This window comes from Carettochelys insculpta, chromosome 9, assembly GCF_033958435.1.
Source record: "Carettochelys insculpta isolate YL-2023 chromosome 9, ASM3395843v1, whole genome shotgun sequence".
In the NCBI taxonomy this organism is placed as follows: Eukaryota; Metazoa; Chordata; order Testudines; family Carettochelyidae; genus Carettochelys; species Carettochelys insculpta.
Genome location: NC_134145.1, coordinates 58,115,424 through 58,141,397, shown reverse-complemented (window position 1 = coordinate 58,141,397; position 25,974 = coordinate 58,115,424). Strand labels below are relative to the sequence as shown.

Here is a 25,974-nt window from a genome sequence, read left to right as displayed (position 1 = left end):
ACGGGGGTGTGGGGGAGGTGACTGTATTTAGTGGTTGTGCTTTGAAGCCTGCCAATACACTCTTCAAAAATAGGCAAAGGGGCCGTTTTTAACTTTGTGTTTGTTTGTTTTTTCCAGGAGAAACTTGAGTTTAAGTTGTTTCTTTAGAAAGCTCATTTATAAAAAGTCCGCTAAAAATTCGAGGTGACCGTCTCTTTGAAGTTAACTGGCAAAACACTGAGTGATGTGCCGCAGAGTGTGACGCTGTATTGGAGGGAGGGAGAGCTAATGACCACGCTACTGGATCTTTTTGGTTTCTGGTTCAGCCAGCTGTAGACTGATGGTATTTGTAAACTGTTGCATGTGTTGGTAGCATAGCGCCTCATCTCGGTAGAAGTAAGGTGCCCATCCATCCTGTATTTTGGACACCAAAAAGGCATCCTGGCTTGTTTTTTAAAAGGGACTCGTTGCTGGCAGGAGTCACTTCCTTAAGCCTCAGGGAAGCAGGAGGAGCGTGGGCAGCTGCTGCATCCCTGCTGCTTCCCCAGGGCTCGGGGAGCACTGGGGACTGCCGATTTCCCAGGGCTCTGGGACAGGCCAGTGGCTGTTGCTTTCCTGGGGAGCACTGAAAGCTACAACCTTCCCTGGGCTCCCTGGGTGTGCCAGCAGCTGCCACTTCCTTCCCAGCTCCCTGGGGCTTGGTGGAGCCAGGAGAAGCTGTCCCTCTCCCCCATATCTCACTGTCCTGTGTTTGGGACAGGGAGATATGGTCGCCCTAAGTAGAAGCCGTGTTCATCTGTTGTATGTAACGTGATAAAAGTAAAGCTTATCTCCTGAGCACTTCAGTTTAATCAGGTTAACCCCTTTTTGTAATTTCTTTGTGCCCCTGGGAAACATTGTTTTCCTGTCCAGCAATGAATGCACAGAAACCTAGAGGGCTGGGTTTCATAATATTAACTAACAAATTCTGTTCTTGTTATGAGTGTTGCTTAGTGTCATCTTAGGATGTGAGAATAAATATGCAAAAGCATCTTACTTTGCCCCCCAAGGGACGTTTGATGTCACTCTCTTGACACGAGAAAATGTAAAAGTGCAACCCTTGGTATCTTGTAAATCAGTTTGGCATTTTATGCAGGATCTTGCTTTGCGTGTTCAGCATGTTGGCATGCACCTGTTATCATAGCTACTTGGGAGGCTGAGGCTGGCAGATCGCAGGGGTTCTGGGTTGTGGTATGCTGTATCAATTGGGTGTCTGGTGCCCTGACAGCCTTACCTGTGGGTGGCTAACACAGAGGTCAGCAACCAAAATAGCAAGAAGAGCCTTTTTTTGAATTCAGTGAAAACCTCAGTACTTAATAAATCACATCAAACCATACCTTTTGTAACCCGTATTTTAAGAACAGTATGTACACAAGCAGGATGTTCATAAACTTCCAACGTGTTCTATTTCCTCATGCTTTGTGTGTGTGTATTTGTACCCCTACATTCCTGACTTTCACTCCCGAACCCACTTTAATGATGCCAATTTTACTTCATGTTTAATTTGTTTTCTTTCTTAAAATGCATATTGCCCTTTACAGCAGGAATGCCACAAGCTTCCTTTTCAAAATCAAGACTTTATTACAACACAATCAAAACCCAGATACAGTATCACATCCCACAATGCACTGCACATATTAAAGAGGGCGTCATCCAACATTTCAAGTTACATATCATTTGGTATTTAGATATGAAGAGTTCAGGTTTGGGCTTTTAAACATCTACCTTTTATTGTGGTATTGGGAGCCACCATGAAATCCTTAAAAAGCAACAAGCGGCTCCAGAGCCACAGGTTGCAGACCCCAAGCTAGAATAAAACAATTAACCTGTTGTGATTGGCATTCTCTCTGAGGGCTGATAGGTCAACTGATCATGGTGAACCTGCTTTGCAAGGACAGAAAGGCAGGTTGCTGCCTGCCTCCAGTTCTGATGCTAGAATAACACCACGTCAGGAGTTTTGATTGATAGGAGTTAAAAATAGTGCACACATTTATGGGTAGAGGTAAGGATGGGCTATGCTGCCTATGAATCCTTTTTTCAATGGCAAATATTTTAGTTTCTAGAGAGCATTTTCTAAGTTAAAGCATAGGACCAGAAGTCAGGGAACCTGGGGACCATTTCTAGTTCTGCTACTCCTGTGATGCATAATAAAGGAAAAATAATTTAACTTCTGTATTAGCTCACCTGCAAAAAGTGGGTAATATTTACCAATTTCTTGGTATTTTGAAGTGATTATAAAATACTTGTGAAATCATTGGAAAGAATTGCAATCTTATTTCTGTAATTAGGGATTGGTAGTGCAAGGGCTTCTCCACACACCAAGCTACTGTGCAGCAAGCCAGTATGTAACTTTACAGAATGACAGACCTAGCACTCTGTTGATTCACTCCCTGGCTTGCCATGCAGTAACATCTTGTGTATACGTGCCCCAAGTCACAGTTAACGCTTCCATGCAGCATCCTGTCCACACAAAATCACTTGGTGATATACACAATGATAGTAAGATATTGCATCCTTCATAGACAACGCCATTTGTGTTGTTTGACAGTTGCTTTTTCTTGCTAACAGAAAAGCTTGCAGAAGCTCAGCGCAGGTTCGCTACCCTTCAGAATGAGCTACAGTCATCTTTGGATGCACAGAAAGAAACTAGTGGTCTTACCACGCTGCGTCAGCGCAGAAAGGCAGTCTTCCACCTGTCCCATGAGGAGCGTGTTCAGCATAGGAACATCAGAGACCTGAAACTGGCCTTCAGCGAGTTCTACCTCAGCCTCATCTTACTGCAGAACTACCAGGTATGAAGGAAAGAAGGGTAGAGTTTTCTCACAGGCCCTTGTGTTCATACTGTTCTTGGTCATTGGATTGCTTCGTCTCGTAGCCGTCAGAGGACAGAGCATTGAAACTGGTAGAGTTGGAAGAACAAATGGAGTTGGGAGCACAGATAGGTCACTACAATAACTTTGAGGCCATACCCTTGCTCATGTTCTGTTCTGTGTACAGCCAGATTTGAAAGTCTGGAAAGAAACAGAGAGGTCGTGGTTAGTCTGTATCCTCACAAAACAAACCAGCAGTCATGTAGCACCTTAAAGACAAACAAATAATTTATTAGGTGAGGGGCTTTTGTGGGGCAGACCCACTTCTTCAGATCTGGAGATCTGTTCCACAAAAGCTCATCACCTAATAAATTATCTTATTAGCCTTTAAGGTGCTACATAACTGCTTGTTTGTTTTGTATGGAGAGAAACAGTTACCTTAAACTTAGAAAGAGCTGTTTTCTTCTGAGCATTTCCTTCATAGTGTCATTCACCTCACTATAGCTGATTGTGTCAATATTTTCTTTTCTAAAGCCCTCTTTTTCACTAGTGTCTAACTTTTTCTGTTAAACTCCATGGGATGTAACTCGGTATAAAAATTTTTAGCCAGATGGCAAGTATAAAAGAACTAAATTGTAAGCATATTTAGGTTTGTAGCGCTGACAAGTGGGATTATAATGGTTGTAGAGACCGATGTGTGTTCCTGTAATTTAGTTTAATTGGGTTTTTTTCTTTACATCTTTGTAGAGAAGTGGCTCATAATGTGTACTATTTTTTTTGTATTTGGTGCTTTAAAAATTATTTCTTAATGTGTATTATTGTGTGTAATGTGTGTGTCAATGAAAATTTCAAATGACTTTTGTTAGCATGTGGACCAAATTAGAATATTCAAACTTGGGTGCCTGAAGTAAAGCCCCTACATCCTTACATAGTCACATAAATAAGGCAGACTTGATGGTAGGGAATTTTACTAAACAGAATCTCACCACTGGGGTTTGCTTTGTAAAGTTCCGTATTGAAGACAAGGCTTTATTTTCTGGGAAATGGCTGTTCCCCTAGATGTCAGTGGGTTTGCTGGAGCTCAGCATTTCTCAACATTAGGGAATGTATTTAGACCCCTATACATGGATTTAATTGATAGGAATATCTTGGTCAAATTGCGTTAAAGCAGGGAAATTGGCCTATAAGCTGATACAGGCTTCTAGCACTACTGGAACCCCTCAAGTACTTACAGCAATGGCAGCTAGTTCACAATTCTGAAGATGATAGAGCAACCTCAGATCTTTGCTTACTTCCTGGTGAAGACACGTTGGCCAACTTTTTCCTTTTATTTCTTTTACCAAAAGAATACTGGGCTGTTGGACTTGAGAATCAGGAATCATTTCTTTGGCCTGGTAAGGTGATGACGGTGCAAATGATTCCTTTGGCAGGTTTTAGGTATCAGTCATAAAGGCAGGACAGTGTCACTGATTACAGTATAGAGATTGTGTCAAAGAGAAGGTCATTTTATTTTCACTAAACATTGGCATAAACGCTGAACCGGTTTGGCTTTGGAAGTCTCCTCCACTTAAGTAGACCCATCTGCATCCCAAACTGACAGGGCATCTTTGCAGATTTTATACAAGACTGGAAAGTGAAAAAATAGATGAAATGGTTTTAATACAAAGAGCATGTGCATGACAGAGTTTGAACACAAGTGTAGGCAGTGTGGTAAGCACTGGATGAGTTAATAAGTTACGGCAGTTAACTGCTAGGCATGAATGAACCCAGGTGGGAAGAATCTCATAATTACAATGTTAATGTAGATTGTACTGATCTACATGGAAGAGCTAGAAGGCGAGGTGCAGAAGGATGGCATTTTGTCCACTGTATTTACAATTCTGTCAAGCTGCAGTTTGTGTAATGGTGGAGCTTTTAGAGCTGGGTTACAAAGGAGGAAAACTTAAGATGAAATGGGGATCTCTTTTTACAGGTGGTGGTAGTACAAGAACAAAAATTTCATGCTCCATTTCTAAAGCTATTTAAAACTTCAGCATACATACCCATAGAATAATCTTAACAGCCCAGTTATGTGTGGATATCAGTCAAACATTTCTCAGCGTCAAAGGTTCCTCAGTGTAATTAAAAAATAGTGACCCAAATAGTTAAAAAAAAAAAAAAAAAAAAAAAGACCCAAATCATAAAACTGCAACTTGGATCTTTCCAATAGAGGAACCGATATGAGAACGTGAAGATAGAAGGAATTTGGAATTAGTAACCACAAACTGTTTGAATTTGTCATAGAAAGCAATATCTTTACTATGGTGACATAAAGATAATGTTTCTGAAAAAAGCAAATTGAGAAATTAATCTAGTGAGCAAGATGTAATAGAAAGGAGTATTAAAATTGACAGTTACGGCGGAAGAATGGAAGTGCTAAAAATGTCAATATGTTGTAGTTTAATCTACATGTATTTGACCTCCTTGTGATCCTGCATTTTCTAATTAACAGACACTTAGGTACAAGCAAGCAGTTTCTTTCTGAGCTTGTTCCCTCCTCCTATGTGATTTTGCATAATACTGCATAACATAAGTCATCAGATGGAGTTTCTGGTTACTAGTCACTTGAATGTTGTCAGAATGATGTTGAATTTAGGCTTGTGGATGGTGCTTTAGTTTGTATCAGATATAGAAACTGTATTGGGAGAAGACTTAAAAAACAGAATTATCTTCGTTAGTAAGAAAAATACAGACTGTCAGGCTAAGTAAATTATTTCTCTTGAGTATTCACTTTTTGTATTTGTATCCCTGCAAAAGTCAGGAGCTTTGAGTGTCTCTCACTGTCATTTCATGGCTCTAACTTCTTTAGTGAAAAGCTCTGGAACCATGGAACTGTCAGAAGAGGAAACTATACTGTAAGAAGAACTCTAGGATAAATGGTGGAAAAATATTGGGCTGTTCTTCCTGAGCTATGCCAAGAGTTAGAGCTATATTTACTCGCCCCAGCAAATAATGGTTCAAGGCAACAGAAACATCTGTGACCAAAATTATAATTTTGTTTCATTTTATCATTTCACCTTTATGAAACACAGCTCTGCTGTCCCAGGAGTGAAATGCTGGATTTTTCCAATAGAAAGTAATTAAAGTTTCTCTTGTCTGCAGTAATGCAGATCATTAATGCATTGGGTTCCTGTTCCCATCTCCTTCTCCCTTCCTTACCTATTGCACAGTGAGAGTCTGATATTAAATCACTCCAGGCATAATTAGATTGAAACTCATTATAGTAGAGTAGTTGAAGCTTCTCCCAAAGGATTTGAAGTCTGCCCTTCTCTGTATTTTTCTTTCAAATCTAGTCTAAGGGCTAGTTTTTATAAATAAAAAATTTTAAATCTCTTTCTGATCTATCCGTATAGCTAATATTAGGCTTAATAACACCATTTTATCCCATGCTTTGTTATAGTTAATTTGATCACTTTTGTTTTACAGACTTTCATGTTCCAGTTTTTTATACAAACATCCATTTCATTTCTAAGCCAAAAAAAAAAAGTTGTGTAGATATGGGATCTGCTGTTTTCGAATCTTTGCAATATCTGTGTACAATGAGTCTGTTAGGATAGTATTAACAAAACCCTTTTCTCTGAACTTGCATTTTCTTTTTTCTTTTTTTTTTTTTTGATTAACTCTATTTTAATAGCTGGTGGTATTGCATACACGACTATCATGAGACTGAATAAGGTATTGGACTTAAGTTCCATCCCCGTGGTTCTTACTATTATTTTTTGAAAGATCATGTGTCCTTTGGACTACACAGTTATTAATTAAATAGCCCTACTGAAATATTTTCATGAAAGGTTCATTAATTAACAGCTCATTTTTTTTATTGTTCTTTCTCTGATGTCACTGGAGTATTGCCAGATTTCAAGAGTCTTCATTGTTAGCTGAGACTCAAAAAGAATGTTTTTCTTTTTTTTATATCTAGAACCTGAACTTCACAGGATTCCGTAAGATCCTGAAGAAGCATGACAAGATCCTGGAAACCCCCCGGGGTGCAGATTGGCGAGTGGCCCATGTGGAGGTGGCACCATTCTATACTTGCAAGAAAATCAACCAGCTTATCTCTGAAACAGAGGTAGAAAATGCTGAACTGTATTTCACTTACACTTTGTGGAGACACAGTGCTTTTCTGTCCCATCAGTAGTAACAGCCCAGGTCTCCTGTACTGTCTGTGAATAAAGATCTTAGTTAAATCAATTAATAATTGCATTGTTAAGAGCCAGTAATTTCTGGCATTTGTCACTTGTAAGTTGTGGGTTTATCTGTACATTGGCTTCAGCTGTTAACTTTCACTATGAGAAATTACAGTGATGGTCAAGAGTAGTTTGTAATAATGATGTAACGTATCTGTAATGTGTTGTCATTCTGCCCCTTTCTCTTTCATTGAGCAGATCCCAAATTAAATTCTTGTTGTTTATCCCTAAAGGCTGTGGTGACCAATGAGTTAGAAGATGGAGACAGACAGAAGGCCATGAAGCGTTTACGAGTCCCACCCTTGGGAGCTGCTCAGGTGAGAATGTAAATACAGGTTGAACGTCTCTAATGCATCAACCTCGGGACCCAAGTGGTGCCAGACAAGAGAATTTGATGAACCACAGGAGGTCAATATTGTCTAGCAGAATTACCAACACTTCCACTTTTTATTGGGCTCTTAGAAGATATTTAGGGTTAAATTACAGCTAAATAACAGCAAAAAAACACTGAGAGCCAGGACTGATGGCTGGAAATAAACTTTATGGGACTATGGCAAACTTGGCCACAGCCATGATAAGTGGTAATTTGGCTAACCAAAATCATGCCAGATTGTGGATGTGGCTGGATGAGAGAGTTCCAGATTAGAGAGTTTGAACCTGTACCGTAACTCCTGTTGTCCTCACAGGTTAGCTGATCTGTCAAACTATATTTCAACCCCCAGCAGAATGTGAAATATGTTTTTAAAATAGCTTTTTCCACTTGTCAGGAGAGATGACTAGCACCTTAATTTTTTTCCAGTTAGAAAAGATAATCTACTTAAATCACAGCAGATATGGAAATGATATCACAAGTGCTAATGTGTAATGGTGGAGCAATGAATAATATAAGGAAATAAACGTTAACATTTCAAACTTACTATTAGTACCGATGGGTCTGGCCATACCTTCTGTGTTTGAATGCTGATGTAAAGATCTGACTGTGTCCTCAAAAGGCATGAATACGCTTGGACTCTCTGCTCTGATGTTTCACAAAGCTCTTGGCTAGTGCTGTGTTATACTTACAGGGTTTAAGATACTTCATTTTAAAGAGGAGGGGGGTATTAAAATATAGGGCAGGATGTTACATCGATTAGTTTGAAATTTCTTCTGGAAATAAATAAAGATAAATCAGTATTCTTCGTTTAAACCAGTTATTGTTCCATTTGCAGCCTGCACCAGCATGGACTACCTTCAGGGTCGGCTTGTTCTGTGGCATATTTATTGTGCTGAACATCACTGTCATACTTTCAGGTAGGTATCTTCATCTTGGATCCAAATGACACCCAGATTGGGATTATAGGTATGCTTTTATCTGTTGATCTATCTATCGATCTCTATTTTAGACTAGAGTATGTCTGTGAGTCCATTTGTTGAAGAACTCCTGAACCATAAGAGCTAGGACCACCAAATTACTGTAACTTAAAGCAAGGTCAGGGTTTGGTTGTGCTGGAAAAGGACTGTTTGCCGTAACATGGAAAGTGAGGGGCCAGAGAGAGGAGAGACATGAAAGGGAGGGGCACAAGGAGGAGAAATGTGAAACTGGGTGGCATTGGAGGCAGCCACACCACCAAGACAGTGGCCAGCAGGGCTCAGGCTCCACTATCTTGCCTGCTACCAGACCAGGTAAGTAGCCCCCTTTCCTCACCCCCCTCCCCACTCACACCCCAGCCAGCAGGAGCTGGAGAGGAAAAAGAAGGAGAGAGAAGGCCCCTGTGCTGATGGGGTGGGGGGCAGATGAAAGGTCTCACCAGATGGGACCCCCTGCCCTTGAATCCTTCCTCACTCTCCAACCCTCATTCTCCCATGCCCCAGCTTCCTACCCTGTCACCTTCCCCATCACCACCTCATGATAAGGCCCTGCCCTGCCTCCTGCACCACCACATCACTAGCCCCATGCCCTGAAGGACCCAAGCAACATCTGGTAAGTCATCTGGTTACCTTAGAAGTGTTGAATGTGTGGTAGTAACTGGGATGAATTTGTAGAACATTACTGGTAAGAAGGCTTGGTAGTCTAGATCAAACCAAGCAAGCTAGCTACTGATTATACCTAATGGTAGGTAATTCCTGTCCTATGTTACATGTTTGGGTGATGCTTTTGTAACATGCTGTAGTTGTGATACTGACTTCATATATTTATTGTTTGTTGAATCTACTGCAAATCTTACCACACTCTGTCCCCCCTGGAATTTTTGTCTTCGAATCTGGAGGGTTGGAAGAGACCTCAGGAGGTCATCGAGATCATCCTCCTGCTAAAAGCAGGAACAATTCCAATTAAATCATTCTAGCCAGGGTTTAAAACCAAATCTCTAGGTAACCCATTCCAGTGCTTTGCCACCCACCTTGTGAAAACGAATTTTTCTGATGTTCAACTTAGACTTCCTGCCCTATAGCTTGAAACTATTGCTCCTCTTCCTGTCATCTGTCACCACTGAGAATGGACTCTCTCCATCCTCTTTAGAAGACCCGTGCGCTTTCAGGCAGTTGAAGGATGCTGTCTAATCCCCCGCCCTCACTCTTCTGTAGACTAAATGAACCCAAATCCCTGAGCCTCTCCTGGTAAGTTGTGTTCCAGGCCCCAAATCATTTTTGTTGCCCTCCGCTGAACTGTCTCCAAAGCATCCATGCCCTTTCTGTAGTGGGGGGCCCAGAATTGGACACAGTACTCCGTCCCACATGCAGAACTCTGCTCTTGTCCTTGTTGAACCTCCAGAATTTTTTGTCTAGGTCACTCTGTACCCTATCACTACCCTCCGGTGTATCTACCTCTCTCCCTAGCTTAGTGTCAGCAGCAAATCTGCGGGGGGTGCAAGCCATCCCCTCACCTACATCATTAATAAAGATATTGAATAAAACCAGCCCCAGAACCAGCCCTTGGGGCATGCCGCTTGCTACTGACCACCAACCAGACATTGAGACGTGGATCACTACGCATTGAGACCAATGATCTAGCCAGTTTTCTATCCTCCTTACAGTCCATTTATCCAATGCATACTGCTTTAACTTGCTGGCAAGATACTGTGGGAGACCATATCAAAGGCTTTGCTAAGTCTTTGGCAATTGCATCTACTTTGTCTCCTCTGGGATACACCTAGGATTCATATTTTGAATATTTGACTCAACTGAAGGAGGAATTGGTATTGCTTGCTGTAGAACCACAGGTGCAAAGACTGACAGGTCAGTTTCAGGCAGCATTATGCCATGCAATTTCGTCCTTTTAAAATGTTTCTTTCTGGGATTTCAGTGCCAGTTCCTTGGAGCGGACTGGTGGCATACAGCTTTGTTGGTAAATTGACAAGCACACAAAAAGGCCACCAATCCTCACATCACCTGGACATTGTGTTTGTTTTGGTTTGCTTCCCCTCATTCATGTAATACCCCTTTACTTATTGTGGTACATTACACAGAACCATCAACAGTAGAAATCAGGCCAATGTTACTGGTACATAGAGGGAGTTCTGATGTTTTGCAAACAGCGTGTTCAGTTGCGTGCAAAAAAGCCTGATTTTTGTCTCCAGTGGAGAAGTAGTCTATTTAAATACTGCAAAAGAAGCAGCCAACAAATCAGTCTGTCTTTTTGCACTAGGGAAAGCCCACTTACACAGTTGAAATGTACTGTTAATCAGTTTTTGTTTTTTGTTTTAATTGAATCCAATCATCTTCTGGATAAAATTTGCATGTTATGAAAGCTGTTCCCTGAATCACTTTCTTTATTTTTCTGTTATAGATACAATGTTTTCCTTTGTGTATTGGTCCCTGTTTGCATTCCAAGTGGTGTGCATGAACGCCATGCATCAGCAGGCTTTCTTAGCAGTGTCCTGACCTTCACATGCACCATATCTACCCTTGTGCTGGCAGCAGAGGGTATAATAGGCCATGAGGGTTAATGCCTTTTCAGTTCCCTTTTACCACTTCATGGCCTGAGTTGGGTTCCTTTGTACCTTCACGCTCTTAGTTTTCACGAGGACACTTGATCTGTTTTTTTTCCTGCATATAATTGTTCTGCTGTTTGATAGTTGTATAAAGTTGTGTTAGAATTAGTATTAGTCACCCCATGAAAGGGATTCTCTCACCCCTCCCTGGAAACTGTGCCCCAGGATCTAGGATTCAAGAACCATACAGCAGAATTGGTAACAAGGAAATAGAAGGTCAGATGCTACTAACGTGTGACTTGTCAAGCTAAGTGAATTCAAGCTCCAGGTTGCATATCACTTGGGCACCCAAAACTCCATAGCATGCTCAGCAGGATTCTGTACCTCAGCCACTAGTGAGACTTGCACAGTTCCACATTCTGCTACTCTTCCTTAAGAGGGGACCCCATGCTGGGATCTCTTTGTCACTCATCAGATTCACGGGTTGTCCCTTTATTGTTTCAGGGAAGCCACAGAGTAGTATTCATAAGCTAATGCTCTTCTCACCTCCTCTACGCCTTCCCACCCATTTTCCTCCAGCGAGTGCTAAGCAAGATCCACTGACTCTGTGCTACCGTACTTCTCCTAGTCCCATTCTGGCCTTGTCTGGTTTTGGTTCCTGAACTTCTCAGACTCTCTACCCTCTTGGCATTCCACCTTTGCATACGCTTGGCTCTCCTCACACAAGGTTGGGGCAGGGTGTGGCATCCAGATCTTGGCCCTCTTCACCTCACAGCTTGGGTTTTGAATGGTATTTGGGAATAGAGAGAACATGTTCCACGCCAGTATGACACATCCGGTGCATGCAAAAGGGCATCGACCAAGGCCAACTGCCAAGGTAAGTGGAAGCAATTCATCTCATGGGCTCACTGCCATCACTGTACCTAACATCCTCAACTATCTTCTCAAATTCAATTTCACCTCTCCATACAGGTCCACTAGGCAGCATCAATACCTTTCTTACCCATCCCTTCATACATAGCACTTCCATGTTTATGCATCCTACCTCCATCGTTTCATGAAAGGTCTCCTTACTATCTCCCACCAGTACTCAAGCCTACTATGCCACTTTCATGGAACCTGAATCTTGTTCTCTCTGTACTCACAATACCACCCTTTGAGCCACTGGCAACATGTTCCCTCTCCCATCTCTCCATGATATTGTTGTTCTTAGTGGCCACTACCTGAGCTACACAAGCCAGTGAACTGATGGCCATCGCGGCTGATCCACCTCCTTATACCATATTCCACAAGGATAAAGTTGCCTTGCATCTACCCCCTAAGTTCCTTCCAGAGGTCATGTCAGAGTTCTAACTCAATCAGTGCATCCACCTCCCTGTTGTCTATCCCACGCAGGCAGGATCCTGTACTCCTTTGATGTCTATCTTCACAAGACCCCCACCTTTTGTGCTTGGATGAAACTATTTGTAGCCTTTGCCAACCAATCCAAGGGCAAAGCCTTCTCTTCCCGGTGCATCTCCAGATGGGTCTCAGGGCACATCCATGAATGCTATCTAATGTACTGCTGCCTGATGGCAGCTATGGATGCTGCAGGGGGCCATGCTGTACTACAGACAATACTTCATCTTCACACACCCCTCCACACTGAGTGCTGCTTGCTACTCACCCATGTTCGGAACACATCTAGAGACCATCACTTGAAAAAGAGGAGAAGGCTACCTAACTGTGACTGGAGGTTTTTCAGAATGTGTGGTCACTGTATGTCAATACTCGTCTTCCATCCCCTTTGCTGTGGACTGAATCGCTCATTGGAAAGAGTCACTAGAAAAGCATTGATCCACGTAGTCTTTTGTACCCTTGCCTACAAACATGAGATGGTGCATGTTGCATTTGTGGGTCGACAGTCACTGTTAAGAAAACCTTCTGGCTCTTGTGCATGCCTATGCATGTATACCCACTTTTAGAACACAAATTAGGACCATACATTTCAGAGAACCTCCCGTTATAGGTCAGTAACCTCCTCTTACCAGCAGCCTTCATGTGTGTGTATATGCAGTGTCTTGCATTGTCTTCATATTTCTGTCCCTAGCTTACATGTTTGATCTCTGTGAGAGCTGTGAATACCATTAAAATGGCCGTGTGTGTTTATATATCTTGCAGTGCTAAATGGGTATACTTGAATTGTTTACACCAAAAAGCTTGATAATGGTAGTAATGAATTCATGACCATAATCCTCATCCTGAAACACATGTACCGAAGCTGATGTGAATCAGTGTGCTTTCATCAGAAGATATGACCTGAAAATTTTCCTACAAATATTAGGAAAATAAATGTTGTACTGGTACTTGCAACTATAATTTTTGTTTAAATTGCTCCTTTGCTAACATAAATGTAACCTTTACCAAAGTGTTTTGGGAGTATGCTTGGTACAAACAAGACATTGAGGCTATATGTCAGGGCAGGCATTAGGACTTCCAAGTGCTAATTACAAAACACACCAACCAGTACCTTCTGGTTTTTTTAAAAAAAAATCAACATATGGGGAGCTGGGTTTTGGAGTAACCTGCGGCCCACAGTGGCTTCAGCTACTGCAAGAATAACCTGAGGGAGTCCCCTTTCATAGGGTAAATTGTTGTTCACTAGCTCCTATGGCTCCATTGTAGTTCACATCTTCTTTGCTGCAGTACCTAAATAAATATTTCATAGCTCCTCGAGGTCTAGATGGCTCTGAAAGTATATTGAAACAGATATGGGTTGTTATTTATTAACAACATGATTTTACACAATGCCTGCTGACCAGCAACTTTTCTCACAATAGCAAGGGTCATCTCCACTTGTAGGGTAGGCTTTAATAGGACAGATTAGTGTATTGTAATACCATGAAATATATATGTGATGTTAATATAGAAAGCTAACTTCTGTCTCATAAGGTATTGACAAATATGGAGCTTGTTAATACATTAATGAAGAGAAGCTTCTAATGCAGTATTTGTACCATTTTCATAATAGAGGGACAAGGGTAGAGCTTTCATGTGATAGGAGGCTCTTTGGGAGCGGGAAACTCTGGCTCTAATCATTTCAGTTTTACAGCATATTTGAGCAAGATTTCTAAGAGATGGATCCATAATGGCACATTGACAAATGCAATACCAGAACCTGCATCGGAGAGAAGCAAGTTGTAACCCTCCTGGGGTGTCTCATCCTTTTAAAAACACACTGAATGCCTCTTGTACTATACCTTTAACATGCCTACCAAGCTATTGGGCTGACCCTGAGGTGTTAGAGCTAGGGGAATAGCCATTTAGTAAGGCAAGCCTTTCGACACATGCTTAGAGCATGCAAGTCTGGATGCAACGTTAGACACTGTTGTGGTACTCTTATCCTTGTTTTCATTTATGCACATCACAAAAATTCCATGTAATTTGCCATACATTACGATCTCGTCTTGGGAAGTCAGGATTGGAGTAACAGTAAGAGTTGCAGGTCAAGGTTAGTGTTAGAAACGTAAAATCCTGTTTAGTTAACTGGCTAAATGATAGGTTTAATTGGTTAACTGATTCACGGGGTAGGGAGAGCTGGGGAGGACCCCCCAGTGCAACTGTGTTGGAGCAGCTCCCCTGCCACGGACAGAGGCTGTTCTGGCCAATCTGGAGTGGCCCTGCACGCAGCTCATCAGGGACCCACTCCAAGCATCTACCCACCTGTGGCTGTCAGGTTCTGTCCAAGCCCTGGTATGCCTCCTGGGGAAAAACACCATTGGTCCTTGTCTTCTACCAAGAATTTATAAGGGGCGTTTGTGCTCATGATGCCCCAGTGTTCTTTATAGTGTTCCCATTCAGTAGTTTTGGGGTCTGATTTTCCCAAAATAAACAAGTTGGTATGTACCTTTTGTCCCTTTCTTTGTGTAATTAGGTCCTTCCTTTGTGTGAAAGCAGCCCCAAATCTTGCCTGCCTCTGGTTCAAAATAAAGTTCAGTTACGTCTTCACTGTTGTATCATAAGCTAATTCACCTTAACCTCTTTAGAACATCTGTCATTTTGAGTAAAATCTTTTTGAATGGTTATTAAACATCTGCTGGTTGCCTCAGTGTTATCTGAAGCGTGTTAGCATTATTGCCCTTGGATATAATTTTAAAGGGATGGTACTTGAATAACTCCTCCTTGTCCATAATTGGTGTCTCAGTAACTCCAAGCAATATAAACTATGAATGCTGGCCAGAAGAATGAAAATAATTAGAGGCAGTTTCATATGACAGGAATGAAAAGATGGGAATTGTTTAGATGAGAGAGGAGCTGAATAAGAGGGTGTGGTGGAAGTAAAATTAATTCACACACAAGTGAAGTTGAATGTTCCTAGCTAGCTTGTTTTCAGATATTAAAAGAACGGAGAAGTGGAGGGGCAGAGGGACAAGGCAAAATTCAGTGAAATTGAAACTGATGGAAAAAAAATCGTCCTTCAGAAACAAACCTCGCCTCGGGCAATCAGAGGGTAAAATTTTATGATGCTGCCTGGGCTGGACAAAGATGAAGCTTCTAGTTTAAAGAGTTGATTTCCATTTGAGCTGTAGTAAAAACGCATGGGTCTCCAAAAGCTGATAAGGCTGAACAAAGGGAGTAATATACATTTTGATAACGTCACTACATGTGTTGAATTTAGTAATAGACAGATTTAGCCCTACTTTAAACAAAGTATATTGCCTTGGTCCGAGGCTAAAATATTTGTACCTCCATTTGCAGAGAACTGAGGAGACTGAGATTGTTTTGGTTTAACCACAGATTTGGAAGAATGTTCAGCTTCTTCTAGTTATGATTCCTGCCAGCATGAATGCTTCAGTTTCACATCACTGCTAACAGTACAAGAGTAGGATGTTGCTGAGGGCCTGAGTAGGAGATGGAGCGGAGATAGTAATTACTGAGATGTTCAGAAGTTGTACCAAAATGTGTTTTCTTCTAATAAGATGCAGAAGCAATTTGGAATGAAAGGAGTGAGGGCAGTTAATCACTGGAACAATTTACCAATGTTTGTGGTGGATTCTCCATCACTGGAAACCAAAGACTGGACTATCTAAAAGATCTGCCCTAGATCAGTGTTCAACAACCTTTCCAAGGCAGAGTGCCAAAACTTGACCTTTGACCTCTATATATGGTCTCCCAACCCTGTCCAGTCTCAGGGCTGGTGCTGCTGAGGTGCCGGTATTCAGTACTGGCACAAAAAAAAGCACTGGTCCTACTTACAACAGCTTCAGTAATTAATGAATTAAGATGGCAAGCTTTACCGTTTAGGGGGTGGTTGATAGCATTAGCTGGTCTTTTGTTAAACTGCAGGTGGCATGGCTTTGAGCATGCCCCTAACTGCATGCGGAAGGAGGGGCGGGGCTGAACTCTCTCCTCATGTACTGAGGAAAATCAGCTCATGGGCCACTCTTGTCGCCTGTGCCGGGAGTCGCTGACCACTGGGCTCGATCAAATGGGAATTAATTCAGGGAAGGTCTACGGCCGGTGCAATAAAGTAGGATTTACATTAGATGATCACAGTGGATCCTTCTAGTTTAGGAATGTGTGAATCCTTGATGTTTCACCATCCTGAATTTGGCTGGAGGTGAGGCTTGGGAAGAGACGTGTGTTGTTTAATACCAGATAAAGCTCAACTTTGATCATTTGCCCAAAATGAAGAAACTCAGACTACTACTTGCAGCTTCTCTGGTTTGGCTGATGTCGTGACATGTTCTCTCCCATCCCCAAGAACAAAGCAAGTCAGAACTTCAGTCTGGATCAGGGCAGAGGGTCCTGTCTCCCCACTGTGTTCTAACAGCTAGAATATAGAAGCTCTGGAATAAGACTACTACCTCTATCTTGTGGATTCTGTTTGTTATCAATCTGTCTTCCTTAGGATCAGCACAAAGAAACAGAGAACTGTTTTGGCCTGCAACATGGCACGTGTTATACCATAAAGCATTTAATTTCTTTCTGTCAGGTATTTTTTTTATAAATGGACCAAATGTGTGGCCCCTGGTGAGAATCTATCGAGGTGGATTTCTCCTGATAGAATTCCTCTTCCTCCTGGGCATCAATACATATGGCTGGAGGCAGGCTGGAGTGAATCATGTCCTCATCTTTGAACTCAATCCCCGCAGCAATTTGTCCCATCAGCATCTCTTTGAGGTAAGCAGAACAAGCCACAGGAGCTGCAGTGCATTTTAAGCATCAGCAGAATAAATCTTCCTGTTTCTTTGGAATGAACTGTAGCATAACTCTTGAGTAAAGGTTCCAAAAAGTATAAGAAGAAAAATTAGGGGTATGGAACAACTTCAGTATGAGGAGAGATTTATAAGCCTGGGACTTTCAGATTGAAAAAGCTGCAGCTAAGGGCAGGGGAGTGGGATATGATCGAGGTCTATAAAATCCTGCGTGGTGTGCAGAACTTTAAATAGGGAAGTGTTATTTATTCCTTCTCATAACATAGGAATTTGGGGTTACCAAACAAAATTAATAGGCAGTAGGTTTAAAACAAAAGGAAGTATTTTTCACACAATGCATAGTCAACCAGTGGAACCCTTTGCCAAAGGATGTTGTGAAGGTCTAGAATATAACAGGGCTCAAAAAAAAGAGAGAGACACATTCCTGGATAGGTCCATCAATGACTACTAGCTAGGATGGGTGGGGATAGTGCTTTTTAGCCTCTGTTTGCCAGAAGGTGGGAAAGCATAACATAGAATGGATCGCTTGATTGCCTCCGGGACACCTGGCCTTGTTTGCTACCAGAAGGCAGGATACTGGGCTTGATGGACCTTTGATCTCACCCAGTATGGCTGGTCCTAAATTTTTCAGTCAAGAAAAAGAGGTTACTGATGTGTTACTGGCTTCATAAAAGTGATGAAAACAGCTCTTCCTTGGCTTCTGTAATAAGGAAATCCTGAATTCCATAATTTATCAGGTGAATAAATTTGTTTCTCTCCCCATCTTTTGCTAGATTGCTGGATTCCTTGGGATGTTGTGGTGCCTGAGCCTGCTGGCATGTATATATGGCAAATTCACCCATGTTCCTATGCAGGTTAACCCACTCATCTTGTATGGATTCATGTTGCTTTTCCTCGTCAACCCCACCAAAACCTTCTACTACAAGTCCCGTTTTTGGCTGCTCAAATTGTTGGTAAGTTTGGAACCTGGCGAAAGCTCAAGAGAAACTGATGTAGGTAGTTCAACCCAAGTTGTCAAAGAATGCAAATACATCACCAATTTTCAGAGATGGGTGTGTATGGCACACAATTTTCTGCATGATTTCATTTAATAGTACTCAGGCAAGTCCATGCATAAAGGTTTACAAGTGTGTGTTTGTTGAGCATGACCTTACAGAAGTTAGTTTCAGTCTTAGAACTATTTCTTGCACAGGCTTCATGGCAAGAGTATGTACACGCAAATGTTCATGCAGACAAAAAAAAGCATTTCTGTTTGTATGCAAACACAATGCACCATTTATCTTTTCTCATGTCTCGGCCATGCTCCCTCTCTCTCTCCCGTAGCACAGCAGCTTGAGTAAGATTACAAACAGCTATAAAGCAAAACTGACTCTGGGCACAAACTGATATTGGGCCTATGCTCGAACTGAGTTTTAATGGGTAGTGGACTTTAGCTGAAGTTACTTTCCCTTTATAATAACTAGTTGCTGCAACTTTTTAGACAATTCCTTTCTGTACTTGTTCCGAATGAGGAACATGAATATTTTAGTCTTAGCTATTGTTTCCCTGGTAACAAAAGTGTGGGAAAAAAATGAAGGGGAACATGTACATTAAAGCACTAGTAGGGTTATAAATGTAAGCACCAAAAGAGTAGGTTTCAGATATTTGATGGGGATCTCTTGCCAATTCTTCTCAAAATGCATAGCTCTGTCACCATTCCTTATGCCCATACACCCTTTAACTTACAGTAATTTTTATCAGATTCCTTTACCTTTTCACTCTTCTTGAAGGCCTGGGTTATGTCTTGGCTTCTTAGAGGACTGTAAATTTTCTGGCTAAAAATTTTTTTGCTCAGTTTCCACTGTAAAAGTACTGAGTGATATGAAGGAGAGAAGATTAAGGCCTCCGTATGAGAGTCCTGGAGTATTAGCCTCTCTGAAATGAATATGCTAACACTTGCTAAATATTTTAATTGGTCCAATCTGGAACAATTCAAAGGTAAGACATAAAATTGGTCTTCAGCATGAACATGCTTATACATATATACATTAAGGGTAAACACAGATTTTGTTTATGCCCCTTTAAGTGTTCCGTTTTGTAATAGTGTTAACATGCTGAGTGTGTGTGTTCCTTTTATTCTCCCTTTTCCCATCCATCATTCAACAAATCACCATCTCTCCTGCTCACAGGTCCTTCTTTAGATGCAACCCTGCTTCCTTCTCCTTCCCTCCTTTCTTCAATCCCTAGCCTGGCCACCCGTATTACTGCCCCCTTGCGCTGAGGCTAGTCTTCAGCCTCCCCCTTCCACATACTGTCCCTACTGGAAACAAGTGAGCAGGGTGGTATTAAGTCCATTCTGGTTGAATCTCTGTCTTCCACTGAGGAGTAGAGTATCTCTCTCACCTCAGATGTTTTATAACATACACTACTTCCACTCAACTCTGACATGAAGATGGGTTTTCCAGACTATTAGTGATTCATCAGGGGAAAGCAACATTTATGTTCCATAAAAGGATCTGTAAACCATTTCATTTCCCCCATGGAGTGATTTTTGTGGACACTGTTAGAACATTATTATGGGTACAAGGAATCTCAGGGGAAAGTATTAGCATAATAGAAGTAGGAAGGAATCACCCGAAGTCTTCACAATGATGGCAGCTGTGGAAATTCTGCATTTTGTTGCTGATTATTCATCAAGGACCCCACAGTTGGGTCCATAAGGTAATACATGAAACTTTTTTCCCTCCTGTCGTCCCTGCCCATCACTGAAATAGCAGGCTCTGATTTGTGTATGGCAGGTTGCCCATTGTGCATGACATTAAATAGTGCAACTGCTGTGTGTATGTTAATGAGTAGAAACCTAGCTGATGATGTACATTGAGACCGATGGTGTCAGGCAAAGATAACACAATAATGAAATGCAGTGAGCTAGGAAAATGATTAAAATATACAAAAGCAACCTGTGCAGTCATTACCACAATAACTGGTGTAGTCTAGTTAATAGTTTCTGTTCTGTGAAGCCCTCTGAAGTTGACACATCTACAGTAAACACTTTCATATCTGGGAGCCCCAGGACCACGAGGCTGCTAGATATTCAAATATTCTGGATAATAGAGAGGTATACCTTGCAATGCATAGCACTAAAGGAAAACAAGATTAGCTATTAAGAAACAAACAGAAATCTATGCAGATACTTTATTTACCAACAACGGTAGTATTGTACATTGTAAACTTACTCTATTTGCTGTATTTATTTGTATAGTATTTACTTTCATGATACTGTACTTATGGAAAACATAACTCAAATATTCTTATGGTTAAAATGCCAGTTATTTGAGAGTTCAAGGGTGATAAAATGCTGGATAGGAAAGAGCTAACGGTACTTGAATCAGAAAAGCTTGCCCTTGTAATTGGAATTAGAAGGCAAGTTTCTTGCAAACTTTGGAGACAAGCCACTTGTATAAAATATTTCCTACATAATTCTCATTACACTTTCACTGCTCTCTGTTCAGTTTCATGCTAAAGGTAGAAATTCAGCCTCCATTCCTTATCTTCCATACACATTCAAAACTGTATAATCCATTAGCTTCATCCAGTCTATCTTGTTCATTTGGACTTCTTTCTGGGCTGGTATGCACAGCTTTTTCATGGCCGTCACTATGTCAGTTTAGAAGCTGATTGTGGTATAAGCTCCCCTGTGTACAGTGACAAATGGTATGGTTCCTGTGTCAGAATAGCTTCTTTTTGTCTGCTTACATTTATAGAAATTGGCTATATATGTCCATGCTACAGGTTGTGGGGATTTAATAATTGGTCTCTAAACTGTTATGGTGAAAGATCAAAAACTTAGTGTTACAATGGCAAAGTTACTGGCAGTGAACTCAGGAAGGCCTAGTGAACTGACCCCTGCAGGCTTGAGCTCTCTTGACAAGAGATGGATCAACAAAATGCAAAACACTACAATGTAAATAGCTATATGTAAGGCGAAAAAGCAGACAGACCACCTAAAAAAAAAGAGCTGTTAAAGGCAATCTGTGTCCACCCAGATATCAAAATGGGTCTCTGACTAGATAAGACTTCAAGTTATCTTTTCCATTTAGGCTCAGTTCTCCTAAGGTTCAAGCAACCGACCTAAGATGCATGGTGGTCAGTTCCCTCATTCACCAATCACTGTGTCCTCTTACAGACCTCCAGATCAGATGCCAGTTTTGGTAAAGCTGCTCTGCAGTCAGCAATCAAGTAAGACTCCTTGTACTCGAGTCTGTACACACAAGACGGCTGCCTGTTAGTCACTAAAATTGTAAGCAATCACTTGAAGAAAGAACTGTTACTTAAGTCACTATAACTGCAGTTCTTTGAGGTATGTTGATCCCATGGATTCCATGATCTGCCTTCCTTCCCAGCTAAGGCAGAGTCCTCTGCCTAGTGCAGTCTAGCTCCGGCAGAAGCTGCTAGTCCAAAAAAAAAAAAAAAAAAAGAGTACTCAACCACACAATGGGGCACAGGTGCTCCAAAGGCAGAATTTATGAGCAACACATCTTGAAAAACTGCAATTATTGAAGGGTAAATATTTGCCGTTCAGTGCCCTGGTGCATAAGCAAACCCAGGGAGCACCTGGTTGTGCTGTGTAGAAATCTAGTCAGGAGTTTACAGGTAAATGAAACATTCACTGCTTTATCACTTATTAAAACTATAGTTGTCAGCTCCAGAATGGCCAAGCTCACCCAGGCTGGGAAAATGGTCCAGTCACAAATGCGACCAAACATTTGAAACTAAAATTCACGTCTTATCCTTAATATTTCAACCAAGAAATTATTGTTAAGTTGTCATGAACAAGTTTCGCTAGCTCAGGGTTCTTCTTTTGGCAGCTGCAAAGGTGGATTTGGTTGGCGGTGCTGGTCACTGGGAGACACTCGCTCGTAAGAGCACTGCAAACTCTGACCTTTCCCAAACCTGGTTTGCAAACCTGGGGCTCAGCTGCTTCTCAGTAGGGCTCCAGTGTGCTCTCTGCTTGCCTTGCCATTGGGACACAGTGGGTACAGGCTATTGCACATAACTGTCTTCTCTGAAATGAGGCTGATTCCAAAGAGAACCACATACTAGGGATGTACAAGGTTGTAAGCATTAGTCTTACTGCTAACCCCCCTTGAGCATTAACCACGGGCAGCCCCACGCTGGCTGGCCCACCAGCCACAGCAGCCCCCCTACCACCCAGCTAGAATGGCCTCTGCTGTGCTGCCTGACTGGAGGGGGCCCACCACCACCCATCTGAAGCAGCACTATCTGTCGGAGCAAACCCAGCCGTTCCACTCAGTCCTGGCTCATGCCGAGGGTGGGCTTGGCTTCTGCGGCTAACCATTTAAACGACATTTTTAATCAGGAGACATACTGGGAAGTGAAGGGGGCATTGCACAGAAGCATTTGAGAGCCACAGACAGGTGGGATCAGAAGGATTGCCGAAGGGAGGACTACATTGAAAATAATAGTTCAGGTCCCAGTGTGCTTAGCGTACTAGTGCCCCCTAGAGGTCTAACGTGTGCCTAGTCACTCTGTCTGTGGTAAACTTCAGCTCCCTTGCCTGTCTTCGGGTTTTATGCTGATGTCCATCCCCAGGGTATCTCAGCACGTTCCATAGAAAAACAATAGGGAAAACTGAGTGGACTTCATAGAGTGTCTCTCTCCTTTCCTGCTTTGGGGTAAGATCACTACTTGAGATAAAGGCTTCGGTTTTGTTCAACTTGTTTCAGCGGTTTTTGGTTGGGGTTAGGTGGGTAGAAGGTACTTTCAGTGTCCAGTGCCATTTTTCTAGTGGAAGAGCCTTTGTGAAGACGTTTTGCATGTTCCTTTTTTACTGTTAGACCTTGAATTTCCCTGTGTCCTCTGGAAGCTTGTTATACAGCTGAACCCTCAGCTGAGAACACTTGTTCCCTAACTTTCCTGTGCTGCTTCTTGGGCACTGTGGTATATATTGTCCTAAACTAGAGGAGCACAGCTGTCTCTTGTTCAAACACTGAAATGCCATCTTTAATGTAGCTGTGGCTTGAGCCTTAAACTGGCATCAGACATTGACTGGGCACCAGTAGCACAGCCCTGATGTGCTGTGTTCTTGTCACTATTTTCTTTCCATTTCTATCGTATAATTAGTAGTAGAAATCATCTAATGAGCTACAGCTCAGTTTTAGACAATGTTTCCTTGACAGAAACTTTCATAAATGTCTGAACTGCAGGACAATACTAGTGTTATCTTTTAGTCACTGTGCCTAGCCAAGATCAGTTGTAGTAAAGGTAATGGAGCATAAACACCACCTGTTTCAAAAGGAGTGTAACTGCTGACAACCTGGGAGAGAAGGTCGGCTGGGATATAGAGGGAATCTGATTAGTATTTGACAGTTAAAATTTTCTCTACTTTTTAACTTAACCCTTTAAATTCTTGAGGGATTTAGGGCCCTCTGGTAAGGTTGACCTGCAGACACATGCTTTTAGGAGTTGGTGTACAAACCTGAGTCACAGTCAGATTAGAGGCCAAGATGCCGGTCCAAAACCTAATGGGTGTCAAGTGCGGAATGGGGAAAGCACATGGAAAGATGTGCAAGTGGAAATGCTGGAGATGATGGGTGGGAAGCTTTGGTCAGTGTCACAGACTGGGAAAGACTGTTGCATAGAAAACTCAAGGGGGAATTGTGAGTTTCTATGGAGAATCTTGGCTCTTGCTTTGAAAAGATTAAAAAATTCAAATCAGCCAGAAAAGAGGCTGTGAACGCAAGGGAAGAAATGAATGTCTGAAGGAGGAAATGTTGTTCTCAGTTCTTGTGGGCGAAGGGGAATTTCTTCTGCCAGGAAGAGTGATGAACCGGCAGATCTTTGGAGAGCAGTGTGGTATTTCATGTTAATTCAATGCAGTCTCATCTCCTGCCATTGTACTGTCAGTCTACTCTATTAATATGTTTCATACTAACTCCATGCTGTTTTAATTCCCAGTTCCGAGTGTTTACAGCCCCCTTCCATAAGGTAGGCTTCGCAGATTTCTGGCTGGCCGATCAGCTGAACAGCTTGGCTGTGATACTTATGGACCTGGAATACATGATCTGTTTCTATAGCTTTGAGCTCCAGTGGGAAAACAGTGCCGGACTTCTGGCAGATACAGGTACAGTAATGATCAAGATGAGATGGTAAGGTACATATGAACACTTTGCCCAGTAACCAAGCAACCCTGATACAAACTTAAAATTTCAGTAAGCATCTTTCAGTCCTTTTGCAAAAATTCTCCCAATAACATAGAAAACTCATCTTATCACAATTGGTGATGAGTTCCTTCCAGTCACAGCCCAATGGGTTTTAGTCCTCCATCACTTACTGTCCTATTTACCTGTCAGTTCACCTGATATAACCTGCTTCTGTGACCCATGTATTTAAGAACTTGTTTGCCAAGATGTTGAGGTGCTCTTTGGCAAAGGAGCGATGCAGTAATTTTCCAGGCTTGGTTGGCAGGTTTTCAGACTCCTTTGTAACAATGCAATCACATTTAGGCTTTTGTTACTGCTTTGTGTTAAAGTGATATATAGAAACAGTACAAAGTTGACTACCAAGAATACAGAGTTTATGGAGAAATATTCACATGAGGATTTTTTCCCCAAAGTACTCTTCTTCTGAGGGTCTTCCGTCTTCCTAATATGCTACTGTGAATTCCTTCTTGTTTTATCTCTGCTTTCCAAGCTATTTCTTCCACGCTCTGTGTTTTCAGTTTTGTTCTTTCTGCTGGAGGAAATGGCAGGAACTTCCTTGGAGCTCATTGGTGCCATCCATTATTCAATTACAGTTGAAATTGAGAGAGAATGGCCAGGCACACTGCCTCCAACATTATTTCAGGCTTGGAGAGTGAGAGAGAGTGTCTGAATTTTAATTCTGGTCTTCCCCATGGCAAAACATTATCTTAAGCCTCTGGGCCAGTCCAGGGTTGTTCTTTGTTCCATGTTAACCAGCAACCATTGACAAGTCATATTGTCAGTGGGCCTTTAGCATATATTCAGAGAACCTGACGCTTGCATTCTGTGTATATCGGCATTGTTTTCTATTCCTCCAATCTTGCCTGTCTCAGAACCTTCCACCTATTTGCACTAAGTTCACATTCTTCTTCGAGTGGTCCCCGTGGGTGCTCCACAATAGGTGTCGGGCTCGCCCGGCGCCGCAGATCGGAAATCTTCCAGCAGTTTCTCCTGGATCGCGCATGCGCCGGCGCGCGCTGCCCCCCTGTGCGCCCCCAGCCGCGTGTGTGATCCAGTCCCCACCAGTTCCTTCTCAACCGCCATCGGCTGCAAATAGAATCCACTCAGGCTAAGGCCAGAGTCAGATTAAATAGTGGGTTTTTCTACGTGTCATTTGTTGTTTTTGGTTATTAAACAAAAAAAAAAGAGAGAGAGAGAGAAAGCAAAGACAAAGAGAATATCAGCAAAAAAAAAAAAAAAGAAAGAGGAGTGGAGAAGAGAAGAGTGGACGTGAAGGCCATTTAGGCTGCCCGCTGCCCCGCAGGCCGGTGATTGCTATTTGGGGTGGAATGGCACGGATTAAGTGCTAAGTACCCTATTAACAGTAAAGGACTCACCGCAATGGCCTCTTCAGGTTTTAAAAAGCGTGAGTCATGCCGTGAAGCTATGCCGGCCTCCGTGGGGCATAGCGAATGCATCCGATGCCTGGGGAAATCACAGGCTACCCAGAAGTGTTCTCACTGTGCTAAGCTCACAGCCAGGGCCAGGAAGGACAGAGCGATGAGGCGTAAAATGCTCTTGTTGATAAGGCTCTCCAGCCGGACTTGCCGGAGAAGCCTCACCCAGAAGGGCCC

The 25,974-nt window shown here is 42.2% G+C and overlaps 1 protein-coding gene across 2 annotated transcripts in view; it reads left to right on the top strand.

Moving 5' to 3' along the window:
- Positions 1–25,974, top strand: part of XPR1 (xenotropic and polytropic retrovirus receptor 1) — a 172,839-nt gene that overhangs the window by 114,903 nt on the left and 31,962 nt on the right. For both annotated transcript variants that reach the window (XR_012646570.1, XM_075002732.1), the window contains exons 4-10: positions 2,587–2,810; positions 6,787–6,936; positions 7,288–7,371; positions 8,263–8,344; positions 16,937–17,124; positions 17,933–18,112; positions 24,117–24,282. Coding sequence is in view for 1 of the 2 variants with exons in the window: in XM_075002732.1 (XP_074858833.1) it covers positions 2,587–2,810; positions 6,787–6,936; positions 7,288–7,371; positions 8,263–8,344; positions 16,937–17,124; positions 17,933–18,112; positions 24,117–24,282 (1,074 nt within the window). In the remaining variant the exon portion in view is untranslated. The remainder of the gene's footprint in view (positions 1–2,586; positions 2,811–6,786; positions 6,937–7,287; positions 7,372–8,262; positions 8,345–16,936; positions 17,125–17,932; positions 18,113–24,116; positions 24,283–25,974) is intronic.